General features: G+C 51.0%; 2 protein-coding genes across 2 annotated transcripts in view; one reads left to right on the top strand and one right to left on the bottom strand.

The window, feature by feature from the left end:
* Positions 1-17,257, bottom strand: part of Fhad1 (forkhead associated phosphopeptide binding domain 1) — a 98,540-nt gene extending 81,283 nt beyond the window's left edge. The window contains exons 1-3 of the mRNA XM_078027743.1: positions 17,111-17,257; positions 15,876-15,997; positions 14,706-14,812 (exon numbers count right to left, since the gene is read on the bottom strand). Coding sequence (XP_077883869.1) covers positions 14,706-14,812; positions 15,876-15,984 — 216 coding nt within the window. The 5' untranslated portion in view covers positions 15,985-15,997; positions 17,111-17,257. The remainder of the gene's footprint in view (positions 1-14,705; positions 14,813-15,875; positions 15,998-17,110) is intronic.
* On the top strand, positions 7,638-18,442 carry LOC144367888 (uncharacterized). Its single transcript, XM_078025339.1, has 6 exons — positions 7,638-8,628; positions 10,167-10,296; positions 15,664-16,839; positions 17,068-17,590; positions 17,812-17,828; positions 18,010-18,442. The coding sequence occupies exons 3-6, from the start codon at positions 16,766-16,768 to the stop codon at positions 18,026-18,028; spliced, it is 633 nt and encodes a 210-aa protein (XP_077881465.1). The 5' UTR covers positions 7,638-8,628; positions 10,167-10,296; positions 15,664-16,765; the 3' UTR covers positions 18,029-18,442.
* The last annotated feature ends 649 nt before the right edge of the window (positions 18,443-19,091 follow it).

Genomic DNA, 19,091 nt, shown 5'->3' with positions numbered 1-19,091 from the left:
ACCAGCCATCAACCAGATCTAATTGGTGTTTATACACTATGTAAGCCAACAACAACAAGACACACATTCTTTTCAAGTACATATAGACAATCATTCACCAAGATACACCACGTTCTGGGCCATAAAACACACCTCAGCATATTTAAAAGAATAGAAAGTATGCTGACTCTGCTCTCAGACCACAGTGGAATTAAACTAGAAATGAGGAAGGAAAAGATTGCTGGAAAATCCCCAAATATCTGAAGTTTAAACAATTTGTTTCTAAATAGCTAAATACCACATGAGTCATAAAAGAAGTCCCAAGACCAGTGAAAAATGATCTTAAGTAAATGAAAATGAAAACCAACATTTGTGGCTGCAGGGAGAGCCGGGCATGGGTGGTGTTGAATGCATGGGTGGTGTGAAGAAAGATCTCAAATAAACAGTCAAGGCTTCCACCGTGGGAAACCAGAGAGAGAAAGGCAATGAGCCTAATATAAACAGAACATAAATAAAAATTAGAGCAAAAATGAAAGAAATTGAAAAAGGAAAAAAGTATAGATAACAATAAAAGAGACTTGCATCGTTTGGATTTGAATGCGTCCCAAACGCACACATGTTGAAGATTTGGTCTCAGCCTGTGCTCCTACTGTGAGGTGGTGGAGCCTTTAAGAGGTGGGGCTTAGTGGGAGGAAGTTAGGTGACTGGGGACATGCCTTTGGAGGGAATCTTGGGACCCTAACTTCTTCTTCTCCTTTTGCTTCCTGGCTATCATGGGGTGAACGGGCCTCCTCTGACAGGATGCACCTAGCTGCCCCAGACCCAGAGCAGCAGGCCAAGCAGCATGGACTGAAATCTCTGAAAACATGTGCCCAAATGTACCTTTCTTCTGTAAGGTGATTATCTCAGGTATTTTGTTATAGTAGTGGAAAGCTGACCAACACAGACTCCAAAAGGTGAATCTTTAGAAGGATCAATAAAATCAACAAACCTCTAGTAAGCTAACCAGAAAAAAAAAGGGAAGACAAAAAGGATTGCAGGCAGACAGGAGAGAGAGAGGCCATTGCCACTGAGCCCAGGGACATGGAAAGGACAACAAAGGAATATTATGAACAACTCTCTGTCCACAAGTTGGATAACTTGGATGAAATGGACCTACTCCTTGAAAGACCAATCTACCAAATTCATACAAGAAGAATCAGATGATCCAAGTGGGACCATACATCCTTCATAAAAGAACTTGAATCAATAATTAATCATCTTCCAAAGAAGAAATCACCAGGCCCAAATAAGTTCATGGATGAATTATATCAAACACTTAAGGAAGAAGTGATACGATTTCTTCCAGAACACTCCCCAACTCATTCAATGAGGCCAGTATTGTCCCAATTCCAAAACCAGATACAAACATTACAAGAAAGGAAAACAAAAAACCAACATCTCGTATGAACATAGATGCAAAATCTTCAACAAAATGTTAGCAAATGAATTCTCAATGTACAAAAAGAATGAATCGAACACTCCCAACCTGCCGAGCACCACGACTCCGAGTAGCCTACCTAAGAGGTGCTCCGGAGCCTCGTTTGCCTGCAGTGGGGCACTGAAGAGGGTATTGTGTCGCAGGACCTTAGCCCAGGAAAAGACCAAAATTCAAAACTCTAAGTGTGGTTGCTACTGAAGGTGTGCTGCGTTCGCACCACTGGAAAGTGAGAAGAATCACAAACCATCACAACCTGGGGGCGGTCCATGCAGAGTGAACGATGTGAACCAGAGACTTCAGTTAGTAAAAATATACTCACCAACTGCAAAAATGTGCACTGGCAAAGTATGTGTGTGTGTGTGTGTGTGTGTAATCGGGGGGGACAGAGAGATGGGAACTCTATTAAAGTGTCCCACCCTCTCCTCGTTCCTACTAACCACATTGGTGCCCTGGGAACCTTGGTGGCCTACAACAAGGAGGCGAGTTCTGTGGGTGACTTTGGTTCCTCCTTCTCTAGGCCCCGTTACTTTCAGTTCCTCAGAAGCTGCCAGGCCGTGATTAAGTCGTGGAAGTGAGCAGGACGGTGTGGACAAATCCAGCGCACGGACCAGGCTTTGCCACAGGCGGGGGGCCGGGAACCCCTGATAACACACTCCTCCTGTATTGGACAAGTGCACAAAGCTCACATTGGGCAAAAGCCTGGCTGCTGACACAGACTGGCTGCCCCCGCCCTGTCGGGTGGCCACTAAGGACCAACTGATTTAAATATCGCTAGCCCCTAACATACTCTGAGAGCTCCCTGTGGACGGGCCCTTACTTAACCTGCACCACAGACCTTTTATATCAGACTGTATTAATATCCCATGTCACAGATGAAGAACCTGAGATCCCAAAGGTGAAGTGAGGGTCCAACATTACCCTGACACAACCCAGAACAAAAAGAGTTATAAGAAAACTATAAATGAATATCCCTCATGAATATTGATGCAAAACTCTTTTTTATGGGGTCTCATTATGTTGTGCAGTTTGGTCTTGAACTCTTGGGCTCAAATGGTCTTCCTGTCTCAGTCTCCCACATAGCTGGGACTACAGGCTCATGCCACTGTGCTTGGGTTATCAATGCAATAATGTTTAACAAAGTGTTAGCAAATGGAATTCGATAGCTCATTAAAAGATTCTATAGCACGACCAGGTGAGATGTATTTCTGGAATGCAAGGATGGTTCAATACCTGAACATCAGTCAATGTATCCTGCCACATCAAGAAGGAAGGAGTAAAATATCATAATCACTTCAATTGACGCAGAAGAAGCATTTGACAAAGTTCAACACTCTTTCATGATAAAAAGTACACTCAGAAAATCAAGAATAGAAGGAAACTCTCAACATAATAAAGGGGATATATGAAAAGTCAAGCTAAGCTGGGCATGGTGATGCACACTTGTAATCACAGTGGTCAGGAGGCTGAGGCAGAAGGATCACCAAGTTCAAAGCCAGCCTCAGACATTTAGCAAGGCCCTAAGCAACTCAGCAAGACCCTGTCTCAAAATAAAAAATAAAAGGGCCTGGGAATGTGGCTCAGTAGTTAGCACCCCAGATTCAATCCCTAGTACCAGAAAAGAAAAGAAAAGTCAATGTTCTTTTTAAAAAAATTTTTTTTTCAACCTTGATGGATCTATATTTTATTCATTCTTTATATGTGGTGCTGAGAATTGAACCCAGTGCCTCACACATGCTAGGCAAGTGCTCTACCATTGAGCCACAACCCCAGCCTCCAGGCTAATGTTCATAATGTTGAAATAGTCAAAGCTTTCCTTCCAAGATCAGGAATAAGACAAAGATGCCCACTCCAGCCACTTCCATTCAACATAGAAGTGCTAGCCAGGGGGCTGGGGTGCTCAGTGGTAGAGCGCTCGCTTCACACATCCAAGGCCCTGGGTTCGATCCTCAGCACCACATAAAAATAAGGTTATTAAATAAAAAAGTACTAGCCAGAGCAATTTTGGCAAGAAAAAGAAGTAAGATAATTCAAATTGGAAAGAAAGGAAAAACAACCTGTTAGAACTAATAAATAAATTCATCAAACCTTCAGGATTCAAAATCAACACCCAAAAATTCAGTGTTATATGCAGTAATAAATAATCCAAAAAAGGAAATAATTCCATTTTTAATAGTATCAGAAGGAATGCAACCTTTGCCATATACTTAACCAGACAGGCAAAAGAGTTGCATATTGAAAACTATAAAATGTTGCTGAAATTAAAAAACCCACGCAAATAAATGGGAAAACATGTTCATGGATTTGAAGCCTTAACACCATTAAGATGCAACACTACCCAACGCAATCTTTTTTTTTTTTTTTAAAGAGAGAGTGAGAGAGGAGAGAGAGAGAAAGAGAGAGAGAGAGAGAGAATTTTTTAATATTTATTTTTAGTTCTCGGCGGACACAACATCTTTGTTGGTATGTGGTGCTGAGGATCGAACCCGGACCGCACGCATGCCAGGCGAGCGCACTACCGCGTGAGCCACATCCCCCAGCCCCCCAACGCAATCTTTATATTTAATGCAGCCCCTATCAAAATCCCAATGGCATTTTTTTTCCAGAAATAGAAAACTCCATCCTCAAGTGCATATGACATCTCAAGGAATCCTGGAGAGCCAAAACAATCTTGGAAAAGAACAAAGTTGGAGGTCTCAGATTTCCTGGTGTCAAAAGTTAACAAAAGATGACGACAATCCAAGTAGCAGGGCCCTGCATTTCCCCTTGAAGATAACCAGTGGGATCAAATGTAAAGCCCAGAAATAGGCCTTTCCTATATGGGAAATGCAAATCAAAACCACAATGAGATCAAAACCACCTCACCCCAATTACCATCGCTACTGCTTAAAAAAACAAACGAGTGTTGACAAGGACGCGGAGGAGGAGCCCTGTGTCCTGATGGTGGACGTGGAAGGTGGTGCAGCTTCCAGAGAAAGCAAGAGCTGGGTCCTCACAATTTCCCCCAATTCCACTTCTGGGTCTATACTCAAAAGACTTAAAAGCAGGATCTGGAGGAGATATGGCCCACCGGTGTTCGGAGCAGCACGGTTCACATAGCCAAGGACGGACGTGACCCACGGACGGGTGAGTGGATGAAGGAAATGCGGTGTGCGCACCCGGAGTATTCCTGCTTTAGCAAGGAGGGAATTCCCGACTCTGGCTGGGACACGCTGAGCCTTGCAGACGTGGCACTAGATGAAGTAAAGCCACAAGAGATGGTGATGCCACTTCTAGGAGGCACCAGAGGAGTCCGGCTCACAGAGGGAAGGGAACTTGGGGCTCGGGTTTCACTTCTGCCAGAAGCTGGTTGCACACAACGATGGTGTGTAGTCGACGTCCCTGACTGTGGCCTTAGAAACGGCTAAGATGGACACGTCCCTGGAGGACGGCCTGGCTGGAGGAACCCGCAGAGAGGCCCTGCTACCCACGACCCGCTGCCAAGGCTCCAAACGGATCTGGAACCTTCCTCCGAGGCCAGTTTTCAGCCTGGCCTCACGGGGACTGGGAAGTCCGCCCTCAGACCTTGACCTCCCCACTGCCAGGTCCCCGGGCTTGGGCCCCTCACCCCACTTCGTGAGCAGCCTCCTGGAGTCTCCCTGCACCCGGCGCGCGGCCCCTCCTCCTGTGCCCTCTGCCTGGCAGCTGCCCTGCACTGAGTGTTCCTGGGTCCTCACCCTCTTCCCGTGGGTTTGGCCCATGGAGTCCAGGCTGGAGCGGGAGGGTGGGACAGGGCTGGGGTGTTTAGGCCCTCACCCACAGTGGTGCCAGGGACTGGGGACAGCCCTCCCCCAGGGGGCACAGCTCCCAGCTGGCACTGCCCCGTTCCCCCCCCCTCCCTGCTCAGGTCTGGAGCTCCCAACCGACCCCTGTGGCTCTGGGCGCTGCAGGATGGCTCCTTGGGGGGGGGGGGTCTCTGCGCCCTGTGGCCTCTGCAAGGGCCATCTCCCTCCCCCGACCCAGTGTGCCTTCTGTTCCCTGACAGGACCGGGCCCTCCCTCACGGCAAGTCCCCTCCTGCCACCACCAGGGCCAACCTGTCCTGCTTCCTCTCCCCTGCCGGGGCCTGGCTTTAGCTCCTCAGCCACCTCTCGGTGCCTTCAGTGTGGCCTCGCCTGCTGGAAGCCTCCTCCAGCCCGCAGCCTGCTCCGGCCGCCCTCCTGAAGCTGCCTCCTGTCCAGGCCGTCCCTGTGTCACAAAGTGTTTCGGGAACGTTCCTTTCTCCTCTGGTTCCCCAACCACTGCCTGGGTCCTTGTGGACTCCGTGGGTCTCCCGGCCCCTCAGTGGCATCTGGGATGTCTGGGGCCACCCCATCCCCCACCCCACTTCTGTCACCGCCTCGGGAAAAGACATCAGGCAGCGACACAGTGGACCCGGGGCCTTCAGAAGAAACAGGATGGGAGGGGGCGGCCCAGACCCAGGCCAGGCCCTGCAGCTCGGGGCAGAGGAGGCTGGCCTCCTGGGCAGGCTGGGGCGCGGGCTGGAGAGGGCGGGCTCCGGGGGCCTCTGAGCTCCCTGGAATCAGTGCCACCCTGGGGCCAGGAGTCCCCAGAGATGGCAGTTCTGTGGGATTCACTGCAAGTCCTCCTTCCTGAAGCTCCGTGAGCCTGCGGGGTCGCAGGCTCCTGGTGAGGATCCCAGTCCTCTACCTCCTTCCTGCGTGACCGTGGGGTGACCTTGAGTAGGATTCTGCTTCTGCCTCTCCTTCCCCATCGGAAAAATATGAAATAACAGCCCTACTCCTAGCGCTGTTGCAAGGATTCGAGGAGTTAATGGCCCACAAAAGTACAAACCCAGTGCCCACAGGGCAGGCCCTCGGGCAGCACCAGGGCTACCCTGGCCCCGCCAGCTCAGCAGCATCTCTCCCCTGCCCCTGGCACAGACCCTACTGATCCCTCTAAACATGACGCCCACCCCCGGTCAGTGTCCAGCCAAGAGACTGCAGTCACCGCAGCAGGCATGTGGCCCTTCGAAGACACCCATGTCCCAGTCCCGGGACCCATGAATTCACCGCATTCCACAGGCAGGATTGTGCAGGACCAGGAAAGATCACTCATCAGAGGCCTGAGAACAGGGAGATTATCCCAGATTAGCCGAGTGGAGCTAATCTGATCACATGCGCCTTTAGAAACAAGGAACTCTGGCTGGAGCTGAGGGGCGTCAGAGCGAGGGAGGCCAGAGCGGCTGAGGCCAGAAGGAGCCACGGCTGCTGGCTTGGAAGACAAGGGGGCCGCAAGCCACAGAGGGGGGCAGCTTCTGGGAGCCCCGAATGACCTCCAAGCAGCAGCTAGCAAGGGAGGGGGGCCCCGGCGCAGTCACAGCACGGAACCCAATTCTGCCAGCAGCCTGAGGGGCCCTGGAGGCAGACTATCCCCCGAGACCCCCAGAGAAGAGCCCAGGCCAGCAACACGTCCATCTGGCCTTGGGTGACCTGGGACAACCAGCTGAGGACACCCAGGGTTCTGACGAACGGAACTTTGAGAAAACAAATCTGTGTTGTTCAAATAGAAAACAAAACTCACTGCACACGTAGCCCTGGCTAGGTGCTATCTCCACTCTCACGGCACAGTTGCTGATTGTCCCCAGGGCACGTACTCGGGAGTCACCTTGGGGACGGCCGCACACCAGGGCGGACTCAGGGTCCCTCCAGCAGGTGATCCAGAGCCAGGTTCATGCAGTTGGCCACTCTGCTGTTCCCCGACTCGTTCTGCCTTGTCCCCATGTTCTCTCTCAAAATCACAAAGGTGAGCCACTCTCGACCAGCTGGAAAGCCTTCTGGGAGGGGTTCCATCTTCCAGACAAGTCCCACGCGTAGCCTGGCCCCTGTGACCTTTTACCTGTGTGCGCCAGGCCAAGCCAGAGCGTTCCCAACACTCCAGACTCACGCCTCTGCTTCAGTACAGCTGGGCACCCTTTCCTGTCCTGCTCTGCAGGTTTCTCTTTGAAGAGGCACTAGGCTCGGTCTTCTCGGGGGGACTTGGCCCTGGTACCCAGGCAGGATTCTCAGGGTCCCCAGGACAGCCTCAAGGTCTCTGCTGTGGGAAGCCGCGGCCCAGCCCCAGCCCTCGCCTCTTTACCCCAGTTCCCCCATAGAGGGCGCCACCTGTGCTCCTTGCTTCCGGGAGAATGAGGAGAAAACTCAGTTCACTGTTGGACTGTTAACCTGTGCATAGGATTTCTCAGTAAGGAATTCCCCGGATTATCGACTACCTTATTATCTCCATGAGCTCACAAGGAATTTCAGATATGCAGATTTTTAGATGTTCCCAGAGCCAAATGTATGAAGTTTCCTTCTCCCAAAGCTCTGAGTCAGACAGGTCTGGAAGTCACCTTCCAGCTCAGACGGGCTGGCTAAGCCACCATCGGCCCCGTCTGCACACCTGCATATGAGGATAGCAACAAGAGGAGCTCCTACCCCCCAGCATTGGTTTGAGGGATCCATTCTGTGATTCATGCACAGAATACACAGGGACCTGTACAAACTCATGCGAGATACAGCCTACTTCTCAGTCTAAATGTGAGAACTTAGCTGCTTGTATTATTTGTGCTGGTCAAAAGATCACGGTCTTCTGCCTCCCCCCCAGCGGGACGGCTTCTTTCACAAAGAGAAGATCCGCGTTGGCCAGGATGCGCAGAAGCTGAACGCTTCCGCGGCTGCTGGGATGGTAAAATGGTGCAGCTGTGGGAATGGTACAGCAGTCCCCCCAAATCAAAAATAGAATGACCACGTGATCTCGCCATTCCACCTCTGGGTACCTACCACAAAGAACTGAAAGCAGGGTCTCAGAGAGATATGGGCAGCCACGCTCACAGCAGCGTGATTAATAGTAGCCAAAAGGTGGAAGCAGCCCGAGTGTCTGTGGAGAGGCAAGATGTGGTCACCCTTAAAGACAAGGGAGCAGCTCTGCATGCCACAATGTGGATGCCCTGGAGGACATCACTGTGCAAAGTGGAGAGCCAGTCACGAAAGGACAAACACACAGGATTCAACTTACATGAGCCGCCCCCGTGGGCAGACTCAGAGGAGGACCGTCAGGAAGGTGGTGGCTTCCTGCTGGGGAGACAGGAACGGGTCTTTCTTCACTGTGCACAGAGCTTCAGTTTCCAGAGACAAGAAACTTCTGGACCATAATGTGAGTATACTTAATGCCCCAGAGGCATAATGGTCAAGATGGCAAATTTTAAGATGTTCAGATTTTGAGAGAGAGAGAGAGAGAGAGAGAGAGAGAGAGAGAGAGAGAGAGAGAGAGAGAGAGAATGATCTATTCTTTTCTCTGAACTTTTTCCTCCTGGAAGCTCTCCACCTGCTGGAGGGAAAGAGGCCCATGAATTGCCACCATGGGCGCTGACCACTGGAATCAGGGCAGAGGAGGTTCCCGCTGGGATGGGCGAGACCCAGGGGCGGCGCCCAGGGCTGCCTGCGGATCCGCCCGAGGTCCGAGGCCGCTGCCCGTCCTGGGCATAAGGAAGTAGAAGGGAATCTGCGCAGCATCGTTTAACAACAAGAATAAAGACGACGATGCAGGGTCCAGGGTGCCTTCCTCAAAGGCAGCCCAGAGTGACAGGTGCCCTGCCAGGGGACAGAACTCCGTGCCTGGTGGGTTCTGTGTGGGCCACTTGCTGCCTTGCTCCCAACCCTGAGAGCCGTAGAGTAGGGCTGGGGGGCCACAGGGGGCGCCCCCACCGAGCAGGCAGCCCGCTAGACCTGCCCACCTCCTCCCCAGCTGTGTCCGCCGTCCAGCCCAGGCCAGCTGGTGCCCCCAGAGCAGGCTTGGGGGGACTCCTGGGACTGCCCAGTGTGGGGCAGGTGAGCCCTCAAAGCCAAGTTTATGGAACATAGGAAGGGGTGGGAGAAGGTCGGACGGGAGAAGGCAAGGCCCAGGGGACAGAGGAGCCAGGGGAAGGGCTCCTGCAGGGTGGTCCTGGCACCATCTCCCTGGGGACCCCACTGGCACCCGGGGAACAGGGAAATGGGCAGATGCATGGGTCCCAGCGCCCACCCACTGTGCCAGGACATCTGAGGTCCAGGTTTAGCAAGCTCCAGTGGGTAATTCAACAATCTCAGGCTGGTGCCACGGGTCCTGGGAGAACTGAGCCCCTGATTCCAGTGGAGCTTAAATAATGGTCACAAGCATCAGGTGCAGTGGTGGGCACCTTACAGACCCGCAAATAGAGGTTGGGGCAGGAGGATCACTGAGTCCAGGAATTCAAGGCCATCCTGGGCCATTTGGCAAGACCCTTGTCTTGAAGCGAAATTTAAATAAATAAATAATATTCACATTCAACTATAAAAATGATAGTTTGTTCATGAATCATAAAAAATCCTATAAAATTATAAATCACAAGGTTTAGCTCTGAACTGAGGGAGGTTAACAGCAGGGGATTTGCAGCTGTGTCGAGTGGGGGAAGTCTTAGCTGTCAAAAGGCAGGCCACCCCCTTCGTTCAGGGCTCTCTTTCCAGTGCTCTTCTGGTAAAGAACAGAATCCTTTCCCTGGCAGGAGGAAGTCCTGCTGTCTCAGTCCCCCTCCCATTCTTTCTTCTGGACACACTGGGTTTTTTTTCGGTCCTGGGAGCTCACCATACATTCCACTGCCCCAGGGCCTTTGCACCTGCACCTCCCTTCTTGTCTAGTTGGCTCCCCCTTGCTCTGCATATTTTTTTTTCCTTTAGAGTCCTGAGTTGGCACAAAACCATGCAGACTTCCGTGGGATCCTGTGACCCCCTCTCCCTATCCTGGAAGCTTGCTGATTGCAGGCACCGATGTGATACTGCCCATGGCTTGCACATGCTGAGGCTCCAGGTAAATATTTGTGGAATGAATAAGCAATGATAAGAGCAAAACCCAGGCTGGTAAAGCAGGCTTCCAATTGGCTTAGGAAACCAAAGTCCCTACAGGGTCCAGCGGGGTCTGCAGGCCAAGCCCTGCAAGTACCAGTCTTGACCGTCACTGAGACACCTGCTTCCAAGTGACCCCCATTCTCTTCCTTGCGCTTTCTTTCTTCAATTAAAAAAAAAAATACAAAGTGTATTTCCCTTAATCAGAAAATGTCAAGAACGTCAAAATGTCATGATATTAACAATCAAAATGATACGTCAGTCTTGCCAATGAGTGGGAATCTTAGGGAGCCAGGCTCCCTGTTCTTCAGGGCTCACCCAGGCAAATAAAACAATGATCTTTTTCTAATTTGCTAAGTGTAATTGCTGGGTAATTTTAAGGCAGATTTTTTTTTTCTTTTTAGGTTTTTGAACTTTATGCAGTGGGATGACTTTTAACGGCTCAAATAACACAAAAGGGTCAATTGATTGTTTAACTGTTCCTTAAGGGGGACCCTAGCGGATCCAGCCTGATTCTTTGACTAATGAGAAAGGCCCAGCAGAGTCAGCAGATGGCAGTTTTCACCTTGTTTTATAAAACAGGAAAATGCTGCCATGATGTAGATTCGGGCACTTAAAACTGACCATCCCCCATCCCTGAAAGCCTCCTCCCCACATTGATTTAAGCTCTGGGAAGAGAATTTGTTGAAGGGAATATGTGAGAACCCATCAAAAATGCATTCGCCAAGCATCCGGCAACTCCTCTGCCCTCTGTCCCAAGCCCGAGGCAGCTGGTGCTTCCTTCCTAGGTCACCGTGACCGCTGCTGACGGTGGTGACTTACCTTAAAGCTGAGGCCCAGGAAGAGAAAGCAGTCCATCATTTTTATGCCCCAAGTGCAAGTCTGTTTCTGTCTATATGATAACTGTCCTCCTCAGTTCCCTTTCCAAAAGCTCGTTAGTATCAGGGGCTCCCCGTCTCAGTCCTGTGCACCCCTGTGAATGCTTCTGTCTCATTTTATGAGACCATAAGCAATGACCCCGGTGTCACCTCCTCATGCTGTGTGCCCGGCTCTCTGTATGCATTTTCTCACTGATCCCCACATTCCTGAAAGGTGGGAGGTGCACAGGTGGGGAAATGAGCCCAGAGCCACGAGGCAAATTGCCTGAAGTCACACAGCGGCAAAACGGCCTGAAGAGCCCAAGCCCAGCTCTGTCTTCACCAAAGCCTGCACTTTTAAAAATTATTAGTTTTCTGATATCATCATTGGACCCAAAATGGAGAGTCCCTGCTCCCACTTCAGCCAGATGGGAAGTAGAACTGCCTAAAATCTCACTCTTGGGCTAAGAAGAAACTTCAACTCATTTTCTTTGTTTTTACTACTTTGTCACCGAACAGGTTTCTTTTTTTCCTTGTTGGGAGACCATGTCATGGGTGAAAAGTAGGTCTGCCAAATTTATGATGAACACTCTCAGAAAACTAGCAACACAGGGGAAACTTCTCAGCTTGTTAAGGAACATTCTCCAAACTCACTGGAGTTAACTTCATATTTAACGGCAGAAGATTATGCTGTCCCCTGAAAATTGAGAAAAGGGCAGATATGAAGGTTGCACTACTTCTACTACTCTTGCTCTACAGAGTACTGGAGGTCCTAGCCATTGCAATATTATAAGAAAGTTAAATTAAAGGCATAGAGATCACAGAGGGAAAACATGAAACTGTTCCTGCTTGCAGATGATGTGGTTATTTACATATCAAATCCCTTGAAAGTTAAGGTTGCAAGTTACCCTGTGAGCATGCACCAACCAGCCAACCCACCCACCCGTATTTCTATATTCTGGCAATAGATAGGTAGAAACCAAAATTAAGAGTATGATATATTTACCATCAATAATGGCAAAAGAGAAATGCTTATGCACAAATCTAATGAAATGTGCCCAGGACTTGTGACTATAAAAGACTCAGAAAGAGATCAAAGAAGACCCCACAAACAGAACACTCCTCATGCACGGCCGGGAGATGACATTGTCTAGATAACCATTCCTCTCAGGTTTTTAAACACAGGTTTAAACAGTTCCTGCCTAAATCCCAGCAAGAAGCTTTATAGATATAAACAGGGTCATTCTAATAATCTATATGGAAAAGCAAAGGAACTAAAATAGGCAGTTTTGAAAAATAGAAATGAAGCAGGAGGAAGCCCGCTGACGGTTGAAGGCTTGGAGAGCTGCTGTGGTCACAGCTGCCTCACGTCAGCACAGGGACGGGCACAGAGATCCACGGAACATGATACTGAGCTCAACATGGTCCCCACACAAGTGCAGCCAGAGGACTTCAGAGAAAAGTACAAAAGCAATTCAACGGTGCTCTTCCAAGAAATGGTCCTCCAGCGACTGCCGACCCAGGGCCAAATAACGGACACCGACCTGGACTTAGGATGTGACCAAAAGGGATCAGAGTCGTGTGTAGACTTGAATATAAACACACAATGTCAAAACGGCTAGAGGAGAACGTCGGAGAGACCTCGGTGTTTCACGCGCACATGGATGTGTCCCAGGTGACGCCAGAGGATCTGCCAGAGAAGGGGGAGACGTCCCCCTCCTCAAGAGCGAAAGCTTTGCCCGTGAGAACCCCTGTGAGGTGAAGAGACCAGCCACAGGCGGGAGGAGACAGTCACAGCCAGGGAGCTGACAAGGACTCTCAGAAGCCCACAGAGAAGGCTCAGGCCGTCCAACCAGGAGAAGGACCCGAGGCAGGGAGGAGCATTTCACCTCTGAGGACGGGAACAGGCAGCTACGTTCCGGAGAAGATGCCCAACCTCGCTAGCCACAGGGGAAACGCAGACCAAGAGCATGAGGTGCCACAGCTGCTGACCAGGACACCCACAGGGACAGCAGGGCGACACGGTGGCCAGTGAGCCTGCAGTCACACGCGCATCGCTGGCGGGAATGTGAAACAGTCCGGCCACTTTGGATAACCGGCTGGTGACTTCTTGCATTTACCATGTGGTCCTGCCTCACGCTCCCGGGCACTGATCCTGAGAGATGAAAACATGTCCACCAAGATCCTGGACACGACGGTTTCTGTACAGAATCCTCAAACTGGCCACCATCAAACTGTGCTTTGGAGTGTGCACGGTTAACACGGACGCTGTCCAGCAACCAGGAGGACCCAGGGACGGTCTAAATGGATCTCAAAGGCCGACGGAAAAACAAACAAAAACAAACCCCTAGTCTCAAAAGGTCACCCACTGTGTGACTTTATTTATGTAGCACTCTGAAAATTACAGAGGTGGAGGTTAAATGAGTGGTTGCTGGGGTCACGCATGGGGGCGGGTACTGTGACTACCCAGGGGTACCACAAGGGGCCTATGGTGCTGCCACTCAGTTGCTACACATGAACCTATACGTGTGACACAATGACATAAGAACACACACACACACACACACACACACACACACAGGACCAAGGCCGGCTTCCTGGTTCTGATATTGTTAGACTCACATAATATGCATCCACTGGGGATCACTGGCTGCCGCACACACTCCATCTCTCTATAATTATTATTTCAAAAGAAAGAATTGAGCATGTAAGCTGAGCAAGTCTGAGAGAGCCGCTTCCCACAGGCATAGAGGATTCTGCTGTTTCTCTTTCCACTTTAATATTTTAACCCCCTTCAATATTTAAAAAGGAGCAAAGCCGCTGTTTTTATTATTCCTTTCTCTTTTCCAACTTCCTTGACTGTCAATGAGCTGAGGCTTTCAACCAAACTAGTGCTAAATCAAGAAAGAAATGCAACGAAAAGGGTGCGGTGGCCGAGTCCAGGACTTAGCCTGGTGGGCTCTGAGGGGCCCAGAACCGTCCCAACGGGCTTTGAGAAGAGAAAGAGGGACCAGGAGCAGAGGCGCACACCTGTAATCCCAGCGGATTGGGAGGCTGGGGCAGGAGGATTGCAAGTTCAAAGCGAGGCTCGGCAACTCAGTGAGGCTGTAAGCAACTTAGTGAGACCCTGTCTCAAAACTACAAAGGGCTGGGATGTGGCTCCGTGGTTAAGTGCCTGTGGGTTCCATCCCCAGTTACCCACCTCTCCAAAAAAGGGAGCGAGGCCTAGACCAGAGCAGGTGGAGGTCAGCGTACCAGCTCCACACCTGCTTTCCAGATCGGCCCAGAAGGCTGTGGAGGGCCTTTCAGTGGGGCATCCACGATGTGTTCAGCAAAGGACAGACTGGCTGTCATGCTGCCCGTGCTCAGGGGCTCGGCTTATCCACATTGATTCTTGGTAGCACAAGGAGCGCTGTGGCTGCTGTGCTTCAAGAGGTGGGAGTCCCTGGGTGCGGGGGATGGCTGGAGGGGCGTGGGGCTGAGGTCGGGGTGGGGGGCAGCTGGTGAGCCTTCTTACCTCCAAAACAAGGTCTGAATCCTCATGCTTCCCAATTGTGGTACTTTTATTCAGGACAAAAAAGCCCTCGGCACTCTTTAGATAGGCTTTCATTCTCTTTTCTTTTCCTGTATGAGGTTTTCAGAAAGAATTTTGTTAGAAACATGCAGCCCTCCGGCCGCTCAACAGTATCAGTTTTAGAATGAATGAAATCCCCATCGAGTTGAAAGCAAAGGGAAAGTCCGCAGACGGCCGTGGGCCCCGGACTTGACCGTGATCACCAAGCCAAGTCTGCATCTCTTCAGGAGTGTCTTGGCTAACTGACAGTGCCGTCTGACGTAGAAGAGTTTGGGTCTGATAAACAGAAGACATGTGCTGTGGCACTCAGGGCACAAACCACAGCTGGAACAACCCCCAGACAAACCTGAGTCCCACTGATAACTGCCACCCACCACTCATCAATTTAGTTATCTGACATATTCACAGTCAGTATTTCTAACCAAGCACTGACTAGCTCTGTGACCTTGGCAGGTTACTTATTCTCTCTGTGCCCCCCAGTTTTCTCGTCTGTAAAATGGGTGTGGTGAGGATTAACTGCAATCATACATGTGAAATTCGGAGAATGGCACGGAGCTCACTTTGCACACAGATTAGCACTACTGCCATTAATGCTGTTGTTAGCCTGGGCTTCTCAAACTTTGAGCCCCAGGCTTCCACAGAGCTTGACCAGCAGAGAGCCAGTCATTGATGAAGCAGGCATTAGATACTTTCTTTCTAAATTCCTGCATTTCTTTACATACTTGACTAGAAAAAAAAAAGAGAGAGTGATTTCTAAAATTAAAGTAACAGGTTATAGCTTGATCACGTGATCAGGACTCTGCACCTATCCCCACCCCAATATTTTATCATGAAAATATTAAACATACAGAGAACTTTAAAGTAGACACCACTGTCTATCTTATGCTTTGATGCATTTCAGAATAAGTTGTAAACGTGTTTTTTCGAAATGCTTTGGAGACTCCAGAAGTCCGTACAATGCTGATAACAATTCATCTGCTGCTTGAATTCTGATCAAGCTACGTCCACGTACATCAATGTCACATGGAAGAACAACGTCCCTCCTTTTTCTTTTCAACTGAAGAGGCGCTGAAATGCAAAGTAGCTGGGCTTAAGGATAAAAGTAATAATCACCTAGCTGTGATGGCAGCAGCTCTCGGCGGCTCTGCTTCTCTTCATCATCTCTGTCTTCACTTAATGAGTGCCAGGCCTTGTCACCCTTGAACACATGATTACTCTGCATCTTCAGAGCAACCCTGCAAGGTATTGTCCCTGCTTTACTGATGAGGAAACAGACTCAGAGAGGTTAAGTTCACCCAGAAGTTAAGTGGCAGGGAGAGAACTTCCGGCCCTTGCATGGAACTACTAGGTTAGAGATAGTGTCTCCCTCCAGGGCAGGGGGCAAATTTGCATATCATAAAGGTAATGTCCTCTTCTAGGGCCAAGGTTTGCTCGCAGTCCCTTTATGAGACTGGAGTTCCCTGAGTGCCTGAGCTGGAACTCAGACTCACTAGCTGCCTTCACTGGGCAGGGCTTGCCACAGGAAGCTCGAACAGCCTGCTGTGCGGTGAGTAAGAAAGTTCTCCATCTCTTGCCCAGGAGTCTCCTGCCTTCTGCCAGCATCTATTAAGTTTGTTAACTTGCAGATAGGGGTAAAAATCTCAGGTCCTCTCTAATTCCTGCTCATTACTTTATCTCCAGCCCCCAGAGCTGCCATGCCTGGCAGCAAATTCTTACTGAATAAATGAAATTACAAAACAATGCCCCCAAGTTAGTCTGCCACTTCCTTATCTCTGATGGGTAACCACCTTTCTTCTATTTTTAAAGCTGTCTAGGTCAGGTGATGTCTCTCCACTTTAATCTTGTCCCGTGCATTCACCCACTTGCCTGAAAACACTGCAGAAAGTAACTGGAATGTGTTAAGCTCTAAGTGAGCTTTTACTTGATACAGTGGAGCCGCTGATCAGAGTAAAGAGCCAAAGAGCTGCACTCCTTCTGCCAAAGATGGGTCAAGCTAAATTTCTATGAAGGCCAAAGGTGTAGGGGGCCTGGGAGATGCAGAAGATTCTCCAGGGGACACCTGGAAAGGGGAGGTTAGGTAAGAGGCTCTCTCTGGCCACTGGCAGGTGTCCTCCATATCACGGGCAGCTGGGGCTCCCTCCTAATCCCTGACATACCCCCTGGACATCCTAGTGGCCTAAGGCTCCGGGGCGGGCTACCTGGGGGGGGGGGACAGGGTGGCTGCGCTTGGGGAGGAAGGGAGGGTGTAGGGGCAGCTCCTCTGGGTGCTCCTGGGGACCCAGTCACCCCCGCCTCCTCCCTCCAGCCCGGTCCTCGTGGGCTGGTTCCCCTTGGCGAGCCGCACTCACCTGGCCCCCCGCCCAGTTCCCGGCCGAGAGCCCCGCGGGCTCGGTAAGCGCCAGCCCGCTCAGCGGCCAGGCCGCGGGCCGCGCTCCGCGGAGTCTCCAGCTGGCCGCCCGCTCCCCGCGCGGCCGCCCCGCCTGTGTACGCGCGTCCCCATGGCAACGCCCAGCGGGCAGACCACGCCCCTCATCCGCCCGGCCGCGCGGGGGGGGGCGGGGGCGTGGTCACCGCGGAGCATCCTCGGGCTGCGGGCAGAGTCGCCGGGCGCTGCAGGGGTCCGCAGCCGATCGGGTCCCCTTTCACGGACGGGAAACCCGGGCGCCGCGACCACACGAGGCTTTAGAGCGAGAAAGGACCACACTAGAGCGAGGAAGGAGCAGGGACGATCCAAGAGTCCCGTTTGTGTCCCCTGCTCTAAGTCGATGCTGGGGCGCGAGGCGCGGGGTGCCGGGAGGACAGAGGAGCCGGACCGCAGCCGCTCCGAGGTGAGCACCACGCCCCTCCCGAATCTCCACCCTCTCTTTACAGACCCCAAAACCGAAAGAGTAAGCGGAGGACCATCACCTGTGAAGGGGGGGGGCGACCCCGGGGCGGCTGGGGGCCTGGGAGCTGTCTTGAAGGGCCGGGGGCTCTTCCCCGAGCTCGGGAAACGCGTTTCCAAACCCAGGACCCCACCGCCCCTGCCTTCTGTTGTTCCTCTCTGCAGACATCCCCTGGGTCCCTGTGAGTGTCAAACTGTGACCCCAGAATTGACCTGGACGAGGGGATGGGTGGCGTCGGAAGATGTGCAGATCTGATCTGCTGACTAAGCACCCCCAACCCCTCCTGGGGAAGGCCTCATCTGACCCGCAGGAAGTGGCCGAGGAGGTACTACCCGGAGAAAAACTCAGTTTGTGTTTCCTAGAAAGATGAACCGTGGCTGACCCTTCCCTGGTCAACGGGCAGACCACAGAAGAGAGCCACCACGGAAATCAATTACTTTGGCCTCTCTAGCCAGCTGCCCGGCCCAGCACGCCGCAGCCAGCCCCCTGCCATGTCCACCACTCTATGCTCCTCTCTGCCCAACCATTGTCTTCAGACTGTACCCAGGACTCAGACTTGCTCACTACCAGTGAAGCACACGCCAGCCATGAGCTAGAACAGCCCACAGCATCTGCCAGGCTTTAGAGATGGTGTCTCTGTTAAACCAAGAGCAGAACTGACACTCAGAGCCACTGGAGCAGAGATTGCCAGGGCTTGATTGGATCCTCCCTTCCTGAGCATGTAAACTTCTCCACATTCAATTGAGTGTGACCCATTTTCTCTACTGAAACCAAATAAAACACCCAATAATAATACAGTGCTTTACGTTTTCTTTTTAAACAATATTGGGTATTAAAGATACGTTCCTTAAAGATCAGAGGTGTCTAGACTATCTGGACTCCTTGGTTGTGCCTGTAACCCAAGCCATTTTACTGAGCTCTGGGTGCCTTCTAGGACCATGCTATAGGATGGTTAAAATCCGAAGTGTGGGCAGCTGAAGGGCTGAGGACATTTCCATTGTCCCTAGCTGTCCTCAGAACACTTAATGTTAACTGAGGGCTTTGTACCTCTTGGGTACTGGCCTTTATATTGGTCAGTCTCATTTAACCTTGTCAAAACTGTGTGTGTGGGAAAAGCACAGAGAATAGTGACTGAGGCAGAGAGCCACCTAAAATATCAGCAGTGATCATTACTTCTAGCAAATCACTGCTATGTCCTTAACGGTGACAGAAGCCCCAGAGACACAGAGGAATATGCCTGAGGTCATAAAATCTAGAAAATCAGACAGAATTGAATGTGCAGATGTTCTCCAGCTTACGATCTATGATGCGTGGAAGTGATGTACATTCAGTAGAAACCAGATTTGAATTATGTATTTTGGTGTTTTCCTGGGTTGGTGACACCTGCAGGATGACATTCCCCCTCGTTGCTGGGCAGTGGGCTGCAGCATCACAGGAGGAAACA

The sequence above is a fragment of the Ictidomys tridecemlineatus genome, chromosome 11 (assembly GCF_052094955.1).
Source record: "Ictidomys tridecemlineatus isolate mIctTri1 chromosome 11, mIctTri1.hap1, whole genome shotgun sequence".
Classification (NCBI taxonomy): Eukaryota; Metazoa; Chordata; class Mammalia; order Rodentia; family Sciuridae; genus Ictidomys; species Ictidomys tridecemlineatus.
The sequence above is the reverse complement of the archived record's forward strand: the minus strand, read 5'-3'. Positions and strand labels throughout refer to the sequence as shown.